Source organism: Cydia amplana, chromosome 21, assembly GCF_948474715.1.
Source record: "Cydia amplana chromosome 21, ilCydAmpl1.1, whole genome shotgun sequence".
Lineage (NCBI taxonomy): Eukaryota > Metazoa > Arthropoda > Insecta > Lepidoptera > Tortricidae > Cydia > Cydia amplana.
Window position 1 is genome coordinate 1,375,556 of NC_086089.1, and position 23,438 is coordinate 1,398,993.

Below are 23,438 nucleotides of genomic sequence, written 5' to 3' on the forward strand. Positions count from 1 at the left end.
GGAAAGCTTATTTTTCCAATAAGGCCTAGTTTCCCCTCTGGGTTGAAAGGTCAGATCGCAGTCGCTTTCGTAAAAACTAGTGCCTACGTCAAATCATGGGATTAGTTGTCAAGCGGACCCCAGGCTCCCATGAGCCGTGGAATGCCGGCCGGGATAACGCGAGGAAGAAGAAGAAGAAGGAAAGCTTATTTTTGTGGGCACAAAAATACGAATTTCTTTTCGAAAATGTACTTTGATTTCACTGTTTATGATTTTCTGTAAATGACTTGTATTAAGTACGATATGCTTCTTAGGTACATGTTTATTGTGGCACAGAATATATAATATTACCCACCGAATGGCGCTGCTATATTTTTAATGACTCGGAATATGAATAGGGAGTGTTTAAGTGAGTAACAATAACCTAACAACAAACGATTTCTAATCTACACCTAAATGCAATGAACACGTTTTCTTCGGTAACGCATTCACGACACGCACGACTACGAGTTAATAAAATAAATATGAGGATATTTCTAAAGACCATTACCTAGATTTAAATTCTCGAAGCGTGTCAGGCCCGGGTAAGACGCGGGACGGTCTCTATCAACGCAGTGGCCGGGCGCGTTTAATTCTATTTTCCAATTCGTCCCTTTTCTTTATTGGGTTGTCTTCGGGACGAGTGAGACGTTGGCCGTAGAGGGTTTTAATTTTACTTGCATGTGATATGTTCCTGGCGCACCCGGGAAATAAAATAAAAGTGCGTGAAGTGTTCTATGTAAAGTCACTTATTAAAAATCGTATCTGAATCGTATCTGCGTATCTGATAGAAATACGTTGTTTTCTCTCTTTCCGGTCCTAAACTCTAAAGTTAAAGTTTTACGATTCCCGAAGATTAAACTAAATATCTACCAGAAACTCCAAATTTCATAAGCATTCATTGGGTAACCGACATCTATCGTGCAAGCGTATTACGAAAGCCTCTTAACTAAACGAAAGCACAACAAAACAACATCATAGAAATGTTTTCTTGTAATTTAGCATTAACGTAAAAATAATAAACAGATCCTCTAAAATGCCTATGTAGGATTCTTTTAGGCGTCGGTCTCCCTTATTTGACGTAGGCTCGGATTGTGGGGGAATGTTTCCAGTGTGGTTTCCAGTCTACCAAACGACTAAGGCACAAAAACTTCGTTTTAGGCCATTCGCATTCGTGCAATTTCAATTTCTCCACTATGTTACCTAGTGTTTATCTCAATAAGGACTACCCGATTTATTTTCCATGAAATCAGTTAATGCACTAGGCAAAATAAATAACGTAATAAAATATAAAATTTATCCTCGCGGCATTTTAGCGAGAATACATTCACTATGTTAAAATTAACAAAATTAAGGCAATGTTGAGTCAACAAATTAAACCCCAACTTTTGCCTTAAAGAAATCGACGGCCTTTTGCCTTAAAGAAAAGGGACATGTAGTCGTATGTCCCTTACGCCATTTGAAATTTCCACCGTCGAAATATAGGCGTTGGCGTTACTACCGTTAACTTTATCGTACAAAAACGTTCGCAAAAATGCTGTTTCTTAATTTCCATATACTTAGAGTTTACAAAACATACGACGTACCGTATAAGCGCGGATTGCGGCGCGGTACTTGCGGGATGGATCCCGGATCCCGGCATTGAGGTTATCATGTTATCAATGCGAGGCTTTGATGGTGACGTATATTTTATTAACACGGAGTGTACGAGGTGCGATACCGACTTATGTGTTTCCGTTTAATGTTTTATGCCGTTCGGCACGAACGTTTCATAATTAACATCTTGTGAACGCCATTGTGTAAAAGCGTTGAAGTTACGTCCTACGGCAACCTTCAGATTTTGATTATTCTGACTCCGATTGGTCCTGTCTCCGAGGTGTTTCTTTTGTGTTGTTTTTTCTCGCTATTGCTGATACTTTTTTATTATTCCCGTATTAGTTTAACAATAAGGCAAATATTTTCGTGCACACTGAAATATAGTCTTCATTTCCAACATAGCAACAGCACCATACATTGTCAGTGACATAACAAACGAACTTGGCCTACTCGCCGCGATGTCGTCGGTTTGTTATTGTTGTTACCCTCGGTGATTTCTGCTCTCCTGGTGAATGTCGCGCAATTCAGACGTTGCCTCACCTCACCGCACTCGCGCGTTGCCAACTTGCACAATACAAAAGAAATCCTTTGTTACACGCCTTTTTCTTTTGGATCTTGATTACAGTCGTTATTTTCGATAGGATTCTAAAATCAGTAAAAAATGTATATCTGTAGCTCCAATACCTGCTATTAAGGTCTGAAATAGGCGTTATGTTTGGTAGGTTCTTCTCGGATAAACAAGGAATCAGCAAACTTACTACGCCAAATTGGCCAAATGCTATGGATATATTTAAAAGGATTAAACCAAAAGATCTAAGGGTGATTGATATAGGTATTACTACTAGTTTTCCCAACGTTAAGGTAAAAGTTATCTAAAGACACCACGACATCTTTGATGGATGGGAAATTACAGCAACTTTCTCGCGAAGTGACAATGTGATGTGACGCCCACAGACAACTAGGTAACTAACTACTCTACTTGAAACTACAGCTACGCTAGCGGCAACACATTATTCACAAATATATTACGATGCTGATGACTTGATGAGATATCGAATTGTAATAATTGTAATTACCCTCTATGTTTTGTGTCAAATTAGAAAAAGGCTTCTTAATGAACCATTTACTTCACTATTAAATTCCACACAAAAAGTTACAAAATAATGTAGATTATTCATTAAATTCAAATGATGAAATGTATTTCTGAACCAATATTTCCAATTTTAGTACAAACGGCTGCCAGGAAGGGTTAAATTTTTGCCAATATCATGGTATAATAATATTAGACCATGGCCAATATCAAATATAAGTATAGACTAGAAACCTGTTACTGTTAGCATAACAGTATTTAAGTACCTCCACAAAACGAATTCTAGGTATGTACTTGCATTACGTAGGTCTGTTTTCGAACTCCGGGAACTATCTGTTACCACTGGTCAAAGCTTTGGAGTTGGAATCGGTTTCAGTCTATAATGAACGAAGGGTTATTTGTGTTTCTCAGTTAGAGAGATCAAAGGGTTAAAAACATTAGAAAATACCACGGTAACTAGGATTAACATAACCAAACTCAAAATAATTAGCTTGAAATTTTTTGAAGAATATTTGATTTGTTAGATGTATTTTCCGATATTTTTTTTTTCTTGTATAATAAATTCCGATCGTCTTTTTTCCCTGTATAAAAATTTCCGCACGCCTTTTTTCCCTATAGATATATTTCCTGGTATATTTTTTTTCTTGTATATATAAATCTGAACGCCTTCTTTCCGTATAGACATATTTTCCGATAGATTTATTTTCTTATACACAAATATCTGAACGCCTTCTTTCCCTGTATTTTTTTAACATAATGCAATATTTTATAGTCCTTAATTTTACTAGGGGACAAATTCCCGGCTGTCTTTTTTCCTGATCAGAAATTTTAAAATAGATATGATTCTTGATAGAAAATTATATAATATGTATTCGCATGTTCGCAATTTTGCCCGTTTACGTTACTACCTACTTACACTACAACATAAAAGTTGATACAGATGTAGTGCATAATTACTTTCCATCGTGTTTTATCGAAAAAGTTCGTATTTAGCGTGCTGTTTCAGTCAGCGTCCAAAGGCCCTGTTTCTAGAAAGCTTGTTAGTAAGTAGGTACCTAATATTACTTGCGGTAGTCTCTATTCTATTCATATTGTTTGAAAGGGACTTTCACAAGGTACTAGTTACAACTTTTCGAGAAACGGCCCTAGTACCCGACAAACGAACGAAACGAAACGGTTTGACATTTGACACTGAATAATAAAATTCCATATTAATGGATATGAAAATGTCACTCATTTAAAACAATAATTGATTGACACTTCGGGTGCCGTCGTATTCCGATTGAAATCAAATCAGAGTTTTACCGATGTTGTGACAAGATTGCAAACAGGGTCCAAGCAAATAAGAAGTTTTGCCCCTAGTAAAATGAATGATCATGAAATTTTTCGTTAAACAACAAAAATACAGGGAAAGAAGGCGTTCAGATATTTGTGTATAAGAAAATAAATCTATCGGAAAATATGTCTATACGGAAAGAAGGCGTTCAGATTTATATATACAAGAAAAAAAATATACCAGGAAATATATCTATAGGGAAAAAAGGCGTGCGGAAATTTTTATACAGGGAAAAAAGACGATCGGAATTTATTATACAAGAAAAAAAAAATATCGGAAAATACATCTAACAAATCGAATATTTTGATGGCCTGGAAATGGGGTCCTCTGTTAGGCTCGTCGCGTTTACAGACGATAGTGTGTTTTTGTTAATGTCAGACATAGCTAGAACGGCATTTTTACTAATTTAATGCTAGCATCCTAATAATTGAATGTTAATTTTATTTCCTGTATGAATTACAAGTAAGTTTATATGCCACGACCGAAGTTTGACCGAAAAAGTAAGACTTTGTGGAAAAAAATTCAAAATTTAAGTTTAAATAAATGCAATTTTACTTAGTCAGGTAAGAGGGTCAGGCATACTTAAGTCCATCTGCTTTATATTAAGCGACAGAAGCGACAGATATTCTCAAAATTCGTGAATTTGGTCCGCCCCGCCCGCGGTCTCATTTACGCAATTACGCGCTCCGGACCGCGTGCGTGTTCTCGGCTTAATCCACTTTTAATTTTGATTGATGCTCCCTCGCTTGCGGCTGAATTTAATCCTGAGACTGCCAAGGTCAATGGGCCTAGTGTGGCTACCACCAGTTTGGCGCTGACATAAACGCTATCGAGAACCTAACTTACTTTCTATGCATCTCGCTCGTACTCGCATATTAGTGCGAGCAAGATGTATTTTAACAGACCAACTCAAACGGCCTTAAATATCGTAGTTTTGGAGACGTGTACCTCCCACCCTGGGCTGTAACCTGTAGGTTTGTATACGTATGTAGCGAGCTCGGTGGCACGGCAGCGCGTAATGAGGCCTGAGGGCGTGGGCCGGGGATATTATCAGACGTGTCGAAGGCTGGCGCGCTTTCCCGCCGATAAACATAATTCCGTGGTGCCGTTCAGTTATTATTTATTTAGGTTGCAGTTATGTGTAGCTCACTCTCTGGGCTGTAACCTGTAGGTTTGTATACGTATGTAGCGAGCTCGGTGGCACGGCAGCGCGTAATGAGGCCTGAGGGCGTGGGCCGGAGATATTATCAGACGTGTCGAAGGCTGGCGCGCTTTCCCGCCGATAAACATCATGCCGTGGTGCCATTCAGTTATTATTTATTTAGGTTGCAGTTATGTGTAGCTCACTCCCTGGGATGCAGGTTTGTAAACGTATGTAGAGAGCTCGGTGGGACGGCAGCGCGTAATGATGGCGTGGGCCAGGGATATTATCAGACGTGTCGAAGGCTGGCTCGCTTTCCCGCCGATAAAACTTCATGCCGTGGTGCCATTCAGTTATTACCTATTTATTTAGGTAGCAGTTCTGTCAGGCCTGTAAATATTTATTCACAAAGAAGTGCTGGCAAATGTCCTTTTAACACAAGCCAAGACCAGGATAATAATAAAAGGACAAATTTAAAATTTTCAACCATACATGTTAGTTAGTGTTCACTCAAGGTTGAAAGTAAAGATGAAACAAAGCGACAAGTATCAAGCAGGTTCGCGCTATAGCCCGCCAACATGGCACTTGACAGGCACGAGGCGCGGCCCGGGGCGCGCCGCCGGCACTTTACCGTCGCATACTGTTCACGGCACTATTTAATTCTAAATAACCATATTTGTGTGCACGACTACCTAAACCTATCCTTTAGCGTGACCCGATTCGGATTTTGTAATAGACATCTTTTAGACATCGACAGGATACGATAACGATATGTTTAAGATCTAACCTGTCAAATTGGACATTTCTGCGATTCTGGAGATACTCTTGAACGATTTCCACAAGATATTACTTAGAGATCGAATTCACATCTAATAGATATCTAACACGATCTATCGTAAAAGTGACATTGGTTGCCCGAATTGCGCTGCAAAAGAGAACTAGTTGAAATCTAAACTATAACGTATCTATACTGGATCAACCAAATCTTGTCAGTAGTAAAAGGCGGCAAATTTGAAAAATCGCGGGTTAGCAACACTGTGTTCGAATAATTCCAAAATCGCGTGTCATCTGTGTGTTATCTGTGGAATGTGGATCGTGAATGACAGCCATCATCTTATTGTTTACATTCTGAATCGTTTCTATTTCAAGAGAAATTTCTGCTGTCACCATTAAATACCAAGATTATGCATGACCTCAAGCAAAGCTAAGGTGCCTACAATGTACAATCATGCTCGTTGACGGTAACCATTACTAAAATTTAAGGTTATGATAATTCACTCGAACTGACGTATGAAGGGCGGAAAAATAAACACGTTTTGGTTCGATGTACATTGCTGCTTTTCTTAGCGCAATTCTGCTCTTTGAGTGTAACATGGTGTTACCCTACTTTAATTTGCAGTACATTGCTACTGACAAGATTTGCTTGACGCACTATAGAATGGATCTAGTACGTGCCGTCTCTTGTGAATATCTTGAAGTTCGAATACGGCAGTGGGATCAATATTTTGTTCGTCTCGTGGATACATCTTGCCAATCAGGCACGGATGCATTTATGTCGAGCATAAAAGCGAGTGATTCGCTGGTCAGGAATGCAGCAATATCTGAGATTCATTTATGTCAAATTCTTATGAGCCATCAAAATGTCTAGTGGATTTGACATGGATATTTTCAGATTGCTTAATGTTACTGCAAATCAAATCAATAATCACTAATCTCTCCGAGATAAGAATTGTGTGAAATTCAGCATCCTGAAATAAGTATGTGAGCCTGATTTGACCAATTGGTATAGATGTACAGTCAAACTTGACCGAGCGAGAGCAAAGCGTGAGCGAAGCGAAGCGTCTCTGTTTCAGTTTGGACAAACATTTACATTCGTAAATGTCTGTCCGACTGTCCGTCCGTTCTCCTTCACGGTTCACGTGTCTCAAATCTCAATACTCTCAAATTTGAAATTACTATATAGATTTATTTTAGATTCAGTTTTTGTTAGTGTTTGGGGGTCTACAGCTCACAGAGCATCCAGTACTTATGAATTAGCTTCAAATAAGAACAGAAAAACTATTCGCTTACACGCGTATTTCGGTCTGTCTTGTACTGTCATAATGATAACAAATCAACAAAGCACTCAAAATGTGAAACATACCAGGAGCGCATCACGTAACTTGCTTGCTACCAGGGCCACATAGCCGCGACATTACGCAGACACGAGCCATTAGGCGCGCGCCGGGGCGCCCGGAACGGGCCCTATTTCCGGAAGGAAGCGTCCGGAAGCCGCGCGTCCGCCCCGCTTGTCGCTACTTCTCTACTTATGTTGGCTTGGTATACGTATAGCGTGATGTGACGCTTGCGAATGAGTTTTAGAATTTAGAAAATCCCGTGGAAAAAAATCCCACAAAGTAGAGTCTGTGCAGTAAGAGTCATGGAATGTATATGGCATACATTCCACGACTCTTCTCTTTCCAAACAGACTCTAGAAGAGGAGAATCTTGCCATAAATTCCACTGTAACATTTTTAAGTCTGTTAAAATATCACTAAGTTCCATCTCTACATTTGGCAACCACGTAGACCGTATTCGCTTTCACAGAACAGAACAGAAAATTTCGTGTCATTTTCATTAGTACCTTACTTTTTAATTAAAGTACAATTTATTTTCTACTACGGCAAGGCCGCGATAAGGGTTGTAGTTTCAGCAGTAAGACCCTATTATAGTTGTTTCGAGGATTTCATCGTAGAATCAAAACTAGGGGCCCGATTCGAAATAGACATCTGTTAGATATCTTTTAGACATCACCAAGATACGATAACGATGTTTACGATCTAAATTTGACATTTGCGCGATTCTGGAGATACTAGTGAACGATTTTCACAAGATATGGCTTATATGATTAAGTATTATATGATCTGTGGCTTAGAGATCCAATTCACATCTAAGATATCTAACTAATCTAACGTAAAAGTGACATTGGTTGCCCGAATTCCGCTGCAAAAGAGAACTAGTTGAAATCTAAACTATAACGTATCTAGAATGGATCTAGTACGTGTTGTCTCTTGTGAATATCTTGAAGTTCGAATACGGCAGTGTAGCTAATTATCAATTATAGCTACTTATTTGTTTTTGAAGCCCAGCTTGAGATACAAAACGACATCCCTGAATTTAAAATTTTACTTATTATTATTACTTTTAAGAACTACTTACGGCGACTAATCAGAACGTACTAATTATTAAAAAGGTGTTCCTATATTTCTCACTTCATATTCACTTTCTTTGATCGTATCGTCTGACAACGTCCAAAACGACAACCCCGAGCCCGAGGGGTCCTACCCCTCATTATAACTAACGTTTGCAAATTGTACGTCGACTGCCGCGTACTGGCAACCAGTAACAACTCTATGCTGTAGGAATGTATACTTTACTACGCTAGAATACGGTATATAGTTCAATGGGATTTCTAAGGTTCCGTGCGGGGTGGGACAGCGTCGCTGTCGTATCAATAAGAAGTGAAGACAGACGGGATACCTCAACCACAAGTATTTAAAAACGTATGGATTTATAGCTGACGAAACTAGAAAGTTAGAACGAAGCATAGGAATGAGTGCTATGCTTATAATGTGTATAGTATGCGTTATACTTTGAAGTAAAAAGTCTACTTAGCACCCCATATTAAGTCATAGTACGTACATACTTTCATTGTGTACCTAATTTGAGTCATTTCAAATTTGTATAGCGTAGACGGACTCTGTCAGCTACCGTATGACTAATAGCAACTTATGCCAATTGGTTGATTATTGCCATTGAAGTCTTAAACTGTACATACTAATTTCTTATTTCTTTTTACAGGTAAGGACAGTAGCCAGCTTTGAACGTATCACAACTATCACAAGTCTTCCACAACATAATAAATAAGGTACAAATAGTTAAACAATTCTACTAAACTTCTGCTTAATCCGTCACAAGTCACAGCTACTCTTAATCGAAACTTATCGAAAAGCTACAGCCGAAGTCTTTACGAGGATAGCATCGCGTTAATTGATAAATACCTTAGTTTCGTATTGGTAATAAATGTTGTTCTAATCGTCGATACACCAAGCCAGCTAAGCCAGTAGGTATAGGTTGATTTACGGAGTCGTATGTACTTTAACTTCCCACCAACAAATTCAGTAATTATGTCGGTCACCTCGGCACGTCTGACAGCGGCGTAACGACGCGGCGAGGGTCCTCCCACGCTCTCATTACGAACTGACGCTTGATACGGATGATCCATTGCTAAAGAAAATTTCGACCAGACTACTTATGACAACCTAGCAAGAAGAAGTTGTATGATAAATTCGTCTTAATTTTGTGTGAACTGGAAATTAGACAGCCGAGCTTACGAGTAAACAGACTCGACTAATACGCCTGTTAGAGTCTTCTCTTTACGAACCTGGGGGCCTACCCAAGATGACAATCGTTCGCAGAGAAACGAAACGAAACGTTATCTGTCTCTGTCTCTACCGCACTAATATGGAAGAGTGGAGAGATAGAGAGACAATAGCGTTTCGTTTTCGTTTCGTTTTCTGTATACGATTGTCATCTTTCTGAATTACAATTTGATATTTCTGAATTGGGTATGATCAGATAATTTCCTACAATTGTCTCATTTGGATCATAATCAAATTCTGTTTCGAATTTGAGTCTCCTAACTATTGGTACTTACTGAATAGATACCAATTTAAACCATTATTTGTCCTTAACCCTTTAACCGCCAGAGTCTGATATATAAGACATTAAATATCCAGCTCATATCGCCACAGTCTGATAAATAAGACAAAGATCTGATTTGGTTTTTACAGCACATTTATAACTCCCGTAACTATGCCAACCTTACTCTGCGTGGTACAATTACTGTCGGTGGCGACACGAGCACGCTCGATCAAAAATTGCTGGCGGTTAAAAGGTTAAAGGGATATTTTACACCTTGATGACTGGTTGATTACACAGGTTGTGATTTTCTTACACCGTGGACCGGTTCATCTCTAAAACGAAATATTATATATCTACCTAAGCTATATTTTATTGTAGCAAGCTTCAGCTCCATTTTTACGGCTTCTAGCTGCTACCATATTACAACTTCTTTACCTGAGCATCATTATTATAGATGTCAAGCCGGTTGGTTGCGTCACTGCACGCGAACTCTATCTACGGCTACAGACCCGACTTAGCAACCCGTTGCAAAAAGGACTCTATCTCGTCGGAATACCGATTAAAACAGCCTCGGCTATAAATGTGAAGTAGCCTACTTTGCTCTCACCGACAACAGCTTGTCCGTTGAAATATAGGCTTTATATATTTGCAATAAAGTTGCGTGGAGTGATAAAGTTAAGTTTGTTTTTGGTAGACGGATAAATATCGGTTTATACTCATCGGCTCGCTTTGACGCGTCCCCGGTAATTTTGCTTTGCGAATAAAAAGAAGGTCTAATGTGTATATAAAACGGATGTATTTACGACCTTATTGCTTGAGGTGATTTGCCTCTCGGTGGATGCATTTATCAGTATGATGTCAATATGATCTTTTGTTGTGTTGAGTGCACGGGAGTCACGTTTCGCTTCTCACGATTTTTCTGTATTCTGGTGTCACTGCCTGGATTAAGAACATCATCCAACGACCGCAGAGGATCTAAATCTGATCTTGATGTTACTCAGTACACTCTTTTTAAGATGTAAATGTCCCCAGAGCAGACTTGGGATCACGGGGTATAGAGCAGTTACAAAGACGGGTCAAAATCTATTGGTTGAAACCTTTCAAAGTTTGAAAGTCATACACCAATCATCTCTTTTATTTGTGTAATATAATAATTATAATTTACATGTAATATACATTTGATTTAATTGCAACACACAAATAATAACATATGCATAAGTTAAAAATCTGATAACAGATGGTCTGCTGCCCGCTTCGATCAACACGGGCTTCCGACACGGAAGGGATAGGCCCAAGCGATATCTTGACATTCAAATCATTCTGCCATTTTTCGCGGGGGGGGGGGGGGGGGAACGTGCACACAGTCGCACTTCTCACTCACATACATACATCTGTAATGACGACACAAATACATAGAAAATGACACCCTACACAGACAAATCTTGCACACCTCGATCTGTTTTTGTGTACGGACGAGTCACAAGTGTCACAACATGCACACTAACACATTTTCGTCAAAGAATTTTATCGTTTTCTGAGAGATGAGAAGTCGGATTTGTCGCTCGACCGATCCGCAATTTGTACTGGGGGAGAAAAATCGATAAATCCAGCAATTACATGAGACTAAAATATAATAATTGTGTTTAAATGTAATTAAACGTATGCCATGTAAAAAAAATATTACATGTGAAATGTAACACCTTCTTTTTGTAAATTTGATGTCCCCGACCTCTTTTTACAACAAAAAACCGAGTAATTAGGCATTTTTTCTGCTACTGTGTTCACTCGCGCGTCTGGACTCGGTCTAGTTTAAAATCCGAGCGCAACTAGTTTTATTACCCGCGCTAGATCAGTTGATCTTGTACCTAGGCAGAGGGGAAATAGTGCGAATGCCGCATCCCTTCCGTGTTGATCGAAGGCTGCCCGTCTTCAGAAGCAGGTAATTTTGAGACCTGCAATTTCAATATAGTATTCTATGCTAGAGAGGGCCACTTTTGATACAAAATGCATTAAAATGGCAGGTCTCATTGTCTACCAAGCGACGAAATGGTGATGTCAGCTCTAATTTATGGAGCAAGCGCATTCCTGTCGCGTCGGCGCCGCCCCGTATCTTATCCTGTCGTTAGTCTTTACCTTAGCGCCTCCAACCATTCTACTAATGATCGGCATAACATAAAACTTTCGAGAGTCACTTTGGTTTCCTTTATCTTTGTGTTTAGTCCAATATATGCTAACAACTCGACTAATTTCTTGCATGTACGCTTTGTCAATCGAACACAAGTGACAAAACTTAAAGTAACGATAAGTGCATCCATAAAATGTGGTTATGGTTTAAGGAAATTAGCTGTAGGTAAGTAGCATGACAAAAAACATATATACGTTGTATCTAGGTACTTATCTCGCTAACTTGACAATATTTAGATAAATATCATACAGGGATCTCTACGTCCTATATTTCTATGGAAAATGTGTTCATCCCCTGTGTGATTAATTTTTTACATATATTTTAAGTAATAAACGACATTTTACAATTCAATTATCATAAATTAGGACTGCCGCTATCGCGTCGTATAATTGTTACTTACACAACATACTAATTTTAGAATACAACGAGTCGTTTAAAGGAATGGTGTATGAATACAGAGCATTCATATAAACACAGATCCACAGACACCGGGACAGGTGGAACTAAATAAAAGCTTGTAAAAATGAAATCTCTCGCGCCGCACGGAGCGGGATCGCTTATTACAGCGACCCTGTCCTTGCATATTACCCCCGGGCCCGCGCAGTTATCATACCACCTGTCAAAATAGACTGCAGTGTTCTGCGGGCTCGGCATTTGCGTGGGCCGCATGGAAATTATAATTCCGACCGTCATGTGCAGTATTTCTAGCTTCCTTTCATATTTAGACAGCCATTGTCTTATATTTAAGAATCACATACAAAATTGACCGAGCGTTAGTGAAGGTCTCCGTTTCAGCTTGGCCAAAAATTACAGGCTCTACAGAGTTCGTTTCATAGCTGCCATAGTTGTTAACATGAAACTAAAAACCGGCCAAGTGCGAGTCGGACTCGCGCACGGAGGGTTCCGCACCATCAACAAAAAATAGAGCAAAACAAGCATAAAAACGGCCACCCATCCAAGTACTGCCCCGCCCGACGTTGCTTAACTTCGGTCAAAAATCACGTTTGTTTTATGGGAGTCCCACTTAAATCGTTATTTTATTCTGTTTTTAGTATTTGTTGTTATAGCGGCAACAGAAATACAAATCATCTGTGAAAATTTCAACTGTCTAGCTATCACGGTTCGTGAGATACAGCCTGGTGACAGACGGACGGACGGACGGACGGACGGACGGACAGCGGAGTCTTAGTAATAGGGTTCCGTTTTTACCCTTTGGGTACGGAACCCTAAAAACGATAAAAAGATCAACCCAACCGCTTGTAAAGTCTACACTCAGTGATGTATCAATCTGTATCAATATCAATGAGTTTCTTTAACTTTTTTTATTGCAGGTTACATATTATTACCTTTATTCAAAAGTCACGTAGCCAATTTATCAAAATACATGGATAGAAGAAAAAAAAATATTGCTTATTGCCTAAAATCGTAGTCACACAGTGGATAAGCCACCTTGCAAAAGTGACGCATGAAACGTTCGAGTTACCGAGATTATAAAACTAGTGGAAGAGAAAAGCATATGAGTATAATAATTTATTAACCCACTTTATACGTTACGATATCGTGTTATCATAATTAGTAATAAATACGTCATACTTGTACGACATCATAGCCATGTCAGTCGATCCTATTCAAGTTATGTTGAAGGGGTAGCGCCAGTAGCGCCTCGATGAAGAATCGACATGAGCACTTGTTGGGCTTCAAGTTAATTACATTAAATGATGTTGTTGCCCGACTTTCCCGAGCAACGAACGGGTTTAGTAGAAAAATGTCCGCTAAAATGGAGCCATGTCTAAATGGAATGTGTGTTTGTTCAAGAAGCGAGTTAACCAAAACTTATTCGATTTTCATATTTGACCGTCAATTATCCTGTTTTGAGAAACCGTCACAAAAAAATCTGTATTTTTTTTTTTTTTTTTAATTCTTTATTCAACAAAAACACGTACAGATGATCAAAGGGATGGAGCCTCCCTGTAAGCAAAATAAATGCTTGTGTTGGGAGACACCGCTCTTCCTTACATAGGTAACTTGAGGTAAGTACTATCTACTACATTATTATTTACAAGTATAAATATCTTAAGACAATAATAACCTTACAGGCTATAAACTATTCAACTAATCTTAACTAGCTACAGTAAGTAAGCATTATTTGTATTATTTGTACTTTAAGGTTGTATGTTGATGAGACCTGCGAATGCTTTTTTGCGATCGCCAAATCAGTTTTTTTAAGGTTAATAATTTAACAAATTCATCTATTGTGCACATAAAAAAAATAGACAATTTTGAATTTAAACTCAAGAGCAATGAAAAGTCGCTTTGTAACATTTCCTTACACAGTGGCCTTTTATTCCTGTGTATAATAAACCGTTACTATGCATTGACAAAAGGTAAAAGTTAAAATTCAGCTGGGAACAAAGTAAATACGAGTGGACAGTTGTCATCCCGTTGTTTGCACGGGAGCGTGTCTGGCGGGCGCCGTAATCGAGAGGGCATGGATGGAACTTGTTTTGCTTTTTGTATATTTCTATGTATGGTGTGCTTGTAACTGGTTGAAATGAAAGAATACTATAGATATAATGAAATGTTGTTTAGTGTTCAACAATTACAAGTAGTTAATAAAAGAAGAAACTTAAATAAACAATATGTTTGGTTGGTTCCCAGAAGGAAGGCTGTCTTAACTACTAAAAACCAACCTCTCATATATGGATCTTTTGACGGAGGGGAATACGCAAAGGAATTTACAATTACATATAAAGAATAAGGTTTTATCAAATCACTTTATGAAATGAAGGAATTCGATATTAAATTTAAAGTATTTTTTTTGCATTTTCGTTTCATGTTTAAATTTTTAAGATGCTGTTAAATTTGTTTAAAACTTAACACGGTACCGTCTATAAACACGCTCGAGATGTTATCGATACCAGCCTCAACCAAAACTAATGGTCCCTGGAAATCTGCACACCTATAATCATATTTCATTTCATTACGATACGCTATCAGTGCTAAATGTTCTCCATTTAAGGACGTTTCTGCAAAAAGCCCGTTTGGTAAATTGGCGCGCATACATTATCCCGCGCTGCAAGATACGCCAACATAATGTGTGTGCAGACGTTTCGGCGCGAGTAAATGGCCTGTCGCCTATCGCCTGTCGTCCTTCTCCGCCCGTCGGGTCGCCGCCGCCCGGCGCCTCGGGTATCACGACCGCGCGGTGCAGCCATAATTTTGCGAGTTCGAATTTTAAATTTGATTTTTTTTTTGCGAAGTGGTTGTAGGTTTTATCAGGGGGATGTGGGCATTGAACTTAAGTAGAATTATCGGAAGTGAAAGAAGAAATCGCCACTACGGTAATTGATGAGTATTTTATGCTCCACCCAATCAAGATCCAAACCAACCACCAAAACAGTATGACTGCAATAACTTTTTGCTTTAGCAAATTAAACCGATAGAGGTATCATCAAAACCAAATCGATTGTTAACCTTTGTCTGAGTTTGTATAATCAGATATCGGTGTCGGCCGGGTCGGCGCGGTGTACGCGACACGATTTCGCACTGTGTCGCGCGCCGGCCGGCGGCGGCCGGCCACAAATCTTCCGTTTCACTCCGGCCCAGCCTCCGCGCGGAGAGGAGGGAAACAGCACGCTTCAAAGCACGCGGCTGCGTGATACCGGCTACTCCCGAAATAGGCTGCCCCTCCCGCGCCCCGCGCCCGGCCCATCGCCCATCCATCGACGTGCTTTTAGTATGCTGCGCGCATGCGAACCGCCCGCACCCTCTGCGCTCCTAGTAATCATAAACCAAAACGCGAATTATAAACCCACAAAAAACTGACCACACTGACCCCGCGTTAATAACATGCAATAAACAAAATGGTAGCCATGCTAGCCAATCCTAAATGGAGCGAAGATTTAACAATTCAAATGATCATAGAGTACGAAAAACGCGAATATCTCTGGAACCCGGTATCGGAACATTATAAGAATAAGAAGATACGCGAGCAGGGTTACGTGGAGATTATTAACGAGTTGAACTTGGTGGATGTCACCGTTAAAGAATTGAAGAATAAGATAAAGAATATCCGGTCGTCGTACAGTGTGGAGCTGAAGAAGATTCGCGCGGCGCGGAAGGCCGGCGCGCATGCGTACCGGCCCAGCGTCACGTGGTTCGAGCACGCAGACAGGTTTCTGCGGGCGATCGTCACTCCGAGCTCCGTAAGACTATTTTTGTTTATTTACATTGTATTTGTCTACACATGCGCTCTGCCGCGAACAGCTGATTTGAGGTTATGTTTTTTTGCGGCAGGTGGATACAAGTTTGCTGGAGATACCGGCGAGCGACGACAGCGACGCCGTTCAAGATTTAAGCGAGCGGAAATCTCCGGAGAAAAAGAGTCCTCGGAAAAGGCGTAGCTCGACGCGGTCGTCGACGCCGTACGTGCTCAACACGCCGTCGCCGCGCCCCGGGACGCCGTTCGGGCTGAGCCAGCCGGCCGCGCCGTTCGGCATCCTCCCGCCGGCCTCCTCCTCGTTCCTCAACCCTCCCGTGGGGATCGCGACGCCGCTCATTACGTCCCTCGCCACCATCTACCCGGTGCCCGCTAAACAAAAGAAAGGCAATTACGACGATCGGAGCGAGGACGGCCCTCAGGATTTAAGTCAGCACTCGGAAAACGGAAACGAGAACGAGTTCGAAATGTTCGGGAAACTGATAGCGAGCCAGCTGCGGAAGTTGCCGCTCAGTTTGGCGTTGGAAACGCAGCTCAAGATACAAACTTTGGTGAACGCGGCGAGAATTCAGGCTGTTTATCAGCAATACAATTACCCCGGGCCGTCGCAGGAGGCTCTCTCGGTGCAGGCGTTATCCAATGGGATTTTGGCTAGCATGGCTACTCAAAGCTCGTACGCCTCACGTGTAATGGGTTTGAGGAATGATTCTCCGGAAGATATGAGCCGCGATATGAGGACCGAAAATTCTTTGGGGTCGGAGGTAGAAGACTAAATAAAGCCCACGCCTCTCCGGATGCGCAACAGATAAATCGCATCCTTCAAGGATTTGCAGGGAATCTCGGGAATTAAAGGGTTTAGATGATTATGAAGTCTACGATTGCTCATAGGGTATAGATGGGTACCTAATTTCAATGTTCGATTAGACACAATAATTAATGTGATAGATGTTTTAGATACAAACGCATACTACAGATCTGATTAGTACAAAGAAAGCCCATGTTGATATTCAGGATAGGTACTTACTTAAAGTGGAGCTAGTCAAGTATTTGGATGTTTTAGATGTTGTGATCTCGTTGTTTCGGCTGTGTTAATTTTATTTATTTTAGAAATTCTAAACTTTTACAAAAACTTTACTAGATTATTTATTTAGTCGGGTGATCTGGGAAAAAATTACGGAATAGAATGTTTTTTTATGGACTTTGCTCATCTCGACGATGTCAAATTCGATTTGAAGTACTAAATATTTCCCTACCATTACGAATTTATTTTGTGTGATAGCTGCATTTAATAGTGATACTATTATTATTAATGTGATTATAAATGTAAATGCATGTCATTATATAATAAGAAATAAATACCTCAAATAGACAGTATAGAGAATAGACTTGGATATAACTTGGAGTATATTTTATCTGTTGTTCGATGTGCCACGATTAGATTATAAACAGAATGTGATTTATTGAAAATAAAAGTTTTATAAATGTCATAATCAGTTTCAATTATTTGTCATAGCTAGGTAAATTCCAAGTCTGTATAGTGTATATGTGGTTGACCTCCACATTATGATGATGACAAATTTTACGCGTTTTGTGCCTTCTCGCAGCGTGTGTAAACTAATTTCTCACAGATTAAAACTGTCTAGATTGATTACTCTTATTCGTAAACCCATAAGTGCCAAACGGTGGAAGAACTACCTATTATATCGGTAAAGATAAGAGAAGTACCTATTATATCGGTAACTTGTCAAGAAGATCACGTGATTGACGAGTTGAAGTCTTAAGGCGAATTGTCAACGCCAGGTGAAATTTATAAAGGTGTTATAAGGGTATGAATATTCTTTCACTGTGGTAAAATAATTGAGCCCACATCTACACACCAGTATTTAGGTAGTTAGGTTAGACAACCAATGCGGGGCAGCTGACGTCTTGCTATGGAATGGATTCTTAACCGAAGTTAGTCTCTATTACATTTCGTTTAACCGGAGAACTGGTTAGTGCTTGGTGCCTGGTGAGTCGGGGTCAAAATTCTTAGTTACCCTTTACATTAATTGTATTAATATCTTTAAATCTAGGTACTCAATATTGTCATATTTAGGAGTCGAAATTGTTATTTCTCATTGGGCGTAGTTTACATGTAAGTACATGTTTTTTTCGCTACAATAAAATGATAGGTACATTATAGGAGCCGAAAAGAGGCGCTTAACATTTTTTAATTCGTTTTTTCTTCCTATCACTCTTCGTCCGTGCTAATTGTTTAAAACATACCTTAAGCCCTTCAAAGCGAGCCCGGAGGACGTCTGCTGAAATTAATAGGCGCCATATTTTTTAACCCGCACCTGTGCTCAACAGCCAGTGGGTAGGGTAATTTCAAAATTGAAAAATTCTAAATTCAGCCCTTTATGTCAGTTTTCTCTGTAACTCTTTCGCGTGTAAATCTTTAACGCTTTAGATTAGAAAAAAAAGAAAATCTTACTGGTTTGACAAAACCTTGAGTGTAAAAACATAGACCTCAACATTTGGTGCTTATTCGCTTTCTGAAATCTGTGCATGATATTTGTAATAAATAGGTACAATTGATTTTCGTGGAACGTTTGGTACGATATTGATCTTACAATTTACATAAAGAAGTCGACTTGTTTTTTGTTCTAACTCTTTTTACCTTGACTAGTATTCTTTAAGAGATGCTCTTATATTGATCTGACACTTTACCGTAGCTTTATTCAGCAGTATTATTAAAGCTCGTTCCCCTAATTTTCACACTGAGTTCTCTTCCGCCATTTCGAGAAATGGTGCGCGAAACTGGAATCGTCACGAGTCGTTTTGTTTTATTGTTATTCGCATGTGTTCGCATGTATTGTACGTTGCACTTTCTTTCTGATCTTTCATGATGTCCTAGTACTCCTAATCCAATAGAAGTATGAGTGACAAAAACATAAACTCCTAGTTTACGAGTGAATTGGGGTTTAGGGAAATATTTTAACAGACTGTTTCTTTTCGTGCAAGGTATCTGCTTGAATATTTTTTTACTTATGTGATATCCAGCAAACAAGTGAGGAGCCGCCTGATGGAAAGCGGTCACCGTCGCCCATGGACATAAGCAACATCTCAGAGGGCGTTATCATATACATATAAAAAGCATTATTTCCTGCTGCTCAACCCTATTAAAAATTGATTTGGTTTGATAGTATCTAGTCTTCAAAATGAAAAAAAAAAAAACGAATTAACACCGAAAATTTCCAACCCAGAAAGAAAAGAACTCATTTATTTATTTCGCTTTCCCTGTACGAGTAAGTAAGCTAAATGAAGACATGTTTTCCATTTCAACATCATGTCGAGCTTAACTCAAATCAATCGAGCGAACACCAAGCGAACACAATAATAAACAAGAAGGAACTCGTCTCCCCAATCTTTTCCAGCTCGCCCGTATAGACTGTCTTTATTAAATTTTTACACAGCGAGAGAAATGAAATTTGCAGGCTAAGCCCCCGCGTTCGGCGGGACGTGTCAAACCGTAGTTACTGCATTCACAAAACCGACTTGCCTAATATAAGTTGAACTAGCCGTCCGTTACAACTGCGTAATCCGTGATTATACTTACACTGGTTCGTCAGTCGAAAGGTATGTATACGATTTTGCGTTTTATTCCTTTGTAATAAGGTAGAAAGTGTGCGCATTTGTTTGACGTCTCACAGCTTGCGAGCGGGTGCGAGGGTGAGTTGAGTGGGACCAAAGGTGGCTAGCGGGCCGGTTGCGGTGGCCGGTAGCTTACGACCGCGCTCTAGTGGGCGCTAACGATCTTGATACTTAGCCATGAAAAAAGTCGACGCTTTACAGTTCACGCGATAAAAAATAACATTTTTATAAAAAGATGATTGAGTGATTTTAGTTTCTCGTGGTAGAAATATAGAAGTGTATTAGTAACGTGGAATATGTGTATTGGTTAGTTTTCTCTGTGGCGTTTTAGCATTCATTCCCTCCGGTATTGCGTTGGTCGTAAATCGTAAAGCATTTATGAAATCTAAATTCAAATATATTATAAAAATACATGTACAAATAACCTAATCCGGTCATCCCACCTGGTTCTGAAAATATTTTTAAATGCGAGATCCTTTTTAATCTATGTATTAAATCCAGATTGTTATTAAATCAAATTATTTATTTATAGTTTAATATTTAATCATGGTTAAAAATTACAACAGATTATTCAATATTTTGAAATGTGTTCATTAATTTATTGTGTAAAAGATTTACATACTCCCTTATTTATAAAACTTTGCGGGCCTGATTTAGTTAAATTATGTTTTATCCTTTCTCACAAATACATAAGTCTAAATGACTGGTAAGGACAAACGATTATTAGCTAATTGAGGTTTGTAGCGCGTTTATGAATAAGGGGGTTAGACTATGTAGATAGAACACATTAAAGTACATTTTAATAACTTATATGACTAAATCTTACCTTTTCAGGCACTATGATTATAAACAGAAATAATGAGTAAATAATGATAATGTAATCTTGTACTTACTTGTTTATTATTTAAAGCTCATGTAACATAGGTTTATTCAAATCACCCTTTCAATTATCAACGCTCATAAGCCATAGTGCATGTTAGCCGAACAAAGGGCTTAGCGGGCTTGCCGTTGTTATTCAGGGCTTATAAAATTCACGTACACTGACGCCTCTTTATAATTGTCGATGTGCGGTCGGCGGCCGCGATAAGGGATTAAGCCCCTGCCCCCCTCGAGACTGCCTCCCCCTGGCCTGTCGTCGCTTGGCTTTTTTCTCGCGCTTGCACTTTGCCACAGAAATTGGAGCGAAGTGTATATTGAATTATGAAATAGGATATGACTGAGCCCGGGTGGAGTGGATATTCCAGTTTCACGACGGGGCCCGCTCGTTATTTGTTCGTCTAGCTTTTTTGCGATAGTTTTGACGTGCGCTAAGTTTGCGTGCGCGGTGCTTGGAGAAAAAATACTAAGTTGCTAGTTGTAAAGTAGTGATTATAATTTTTTACGTAGGATGTTTATGTCGTATATATGCTTGACGCATAATAATAGCGGTTAGCTGGATCATTATTAACATTGAAGTGTTTATTAGTGGAAACTGTTCTATCGCTTTTGCAAGTTTTGACTAATTTTATTTTTGGTTTATAATAAGCCATAGGTAAATTATTGTATTCTATTCTGATCGATCAAAAAACAGAATCACTGATCACATGAATTAAAAAATCCGTGCTAGTGTGTTTCTTATCTTTAAATTTATAAATTTTGTAATAGTGATAAATCTATAGTTTTTAAGTCTCAAGAAAACATCCTGTTCTATCAGTTTCATAAATTTTAGAACACGGACGAAGTTAGTCGTTGGAATCCTCTTCACTTGTCTTCTCTAGTTAGGGCCCCCGTCGGGTTCGTGACGCGGATTATCTTTTTCGGCTTATGTATTTCACGCCTTTCGGGACTCGCCTTTGCTACCTTGCGTTATTCAATTCAATAGAGGTATTTTTATGTAAGAATGTTACAAAAATAATGTCACCCATGTCGCTGCATTACCGCCTTTGCTTTGACTCGACTTTTCATTTCACTGTTTGTTGTTTAGAGACATGATACCTTTGAAATAAGAAATAATTCAGATTCTCTATCAATTTATTATATTTATACATAAAATTAGGTAAAGGTTTTCTGTTTTATAGTTACCGTTCTGAGAACACCAGGATTGTGGCATTTAAAGATAGTTTATCTCTACCTCTGCTTTAACCTTTACGAACACAAAACACGCATTATTTTAATATTGATTTTAAAATACCTACACACGAATTGTTTCACAGTCTCTATTATGTTCACTAGCGATGTTGGCTCTGATGTAGCTTTGTTCAAATAAAACCCGGCTTTTTGATGAAGCAATAAACATAATATCAGTGTAGCTAGCTGCAGCCATACAAATTCAATTCTGTATTCGACGCCCACTCCTCAATAAAATAGCGACTCCTCAATCAGCCCACAGTTTATTATGGGAGGCCTAGTTGGCTTCGATCTGATTCCTGACTTAAATTTTAATGTGAGTGTTGTTTATTGTTTTAATTGTGTTTACGAGTAATTATAACTTATCTACAATGGTAGAAAATATGGAAAGTGCAAAGAAAAAATTTTACTCTCCCTTTTTTGACTGTTGAGTGACGTGGAGAGGAGACAAAATATTCAACAAAGGCGCACCAGAGTTTAGGGATATGACTGTACCGTATGCCGCTTTAAATTCATCTTAGATTCCTTCGAGAGACTGGTACACCCCCAATTCCAGTATGAATAACTAGCAGTTCTTATTGCCACGTCGAGTTTTGCAATTAATGCCGACTTGTAGAGGCTGTTTACAGGAGCTACTTGAAAATTTTTGTTTTGTCCAAATAATATTAATAAAAAAATTGGTTTTACTTTAATTAATAGGTAAACTTACAGACGAATTTTAATAATCAACGAATTATACAATTGTAGAATTGATTTGATTCCCAAAATGTTATAGACATAGACAAATTAAACAAGTACAAATTAAATTCGAGTTTTGAACTCATATAAAAATAAAAGAACGTTCCAAATTCAAAAGCGCCAAAATTGCTTTGGGTCTTACGAGGTTATGGTAATTCTAAAACTTATATATTTTGTGATAAAATAGATTATGGAGAATATAACAAGCTGAAAGAAACAGTGTATGTATTCTAGTCAAACAAGACTAGGTTTTACATTATGTACATCATGTACATGATTAAGACAAAGACGTTCTACATTTCCAAAGAACGTCACTTAGAAAATATATTCCGAAGTAAATAGACAGTAATATTTCTGCTGATATGATCGTCTTTCCCTGGCAACAGTTTTTTGAGTAACTTTTGCTGCTTTGAAAGTTGTGGTTTGGACATGCCCTTGATTGTGTTCTTGCGCGTTCCATTCCTGTGGGTGGCAGCCCAGCCCGTACGGAGCGGTGCTTCTGTGGTTATTTATTTTCTGTCGAAGCTCCGCCGCCGCGCATTCCAAAAGGGCCTAAAAGTAAATGAGAGTGCTAAATGTAGTGTCGTTTTAGACGGGAGTGTGTGGTAGTGGTGGGCGCGGGCTTCGCGATGGAGCCGTAACAACGAAGCGGCGCCGGACAGAAACCAGTCCGGCAAATTAAATATGTAGGAGG

At 39.1% G+C, this 23,438-nt stretch overlaps 2 protein-coding genes across 5 annotated transcripts in view; both read left to right on the forward strand.

The window, feature by feature from the left end:
* The window catches only part of LOC134658020 (nucleolar protein 4), a 184,414-nt gene that overhangs the window by 19,161 nt on the left and 141,815 nt on the right, over positions 1–23,438 (forward strand). The gene's annotated exons all lie outside the window — the stretch shown is intronic.
* Positions 15,487–17,757, forward strand: LOC134658036 (uncharacterized). Its single transcript, XM_063513642.1, has 2 exons — positions 15,487–16,253; positions 16,345–17,757. The coding sequence occupies exons 1-2, from the start codon at positions 15,912–15,914 to the stop codon at positions 17,038–17,040; spliced, it is 1,038 nt and encodes a 345-aa protein (XP_063369712.1). The 5' UTR covers positions 15,487–15,911; the 3' UTR covers positions 17,041–17,757.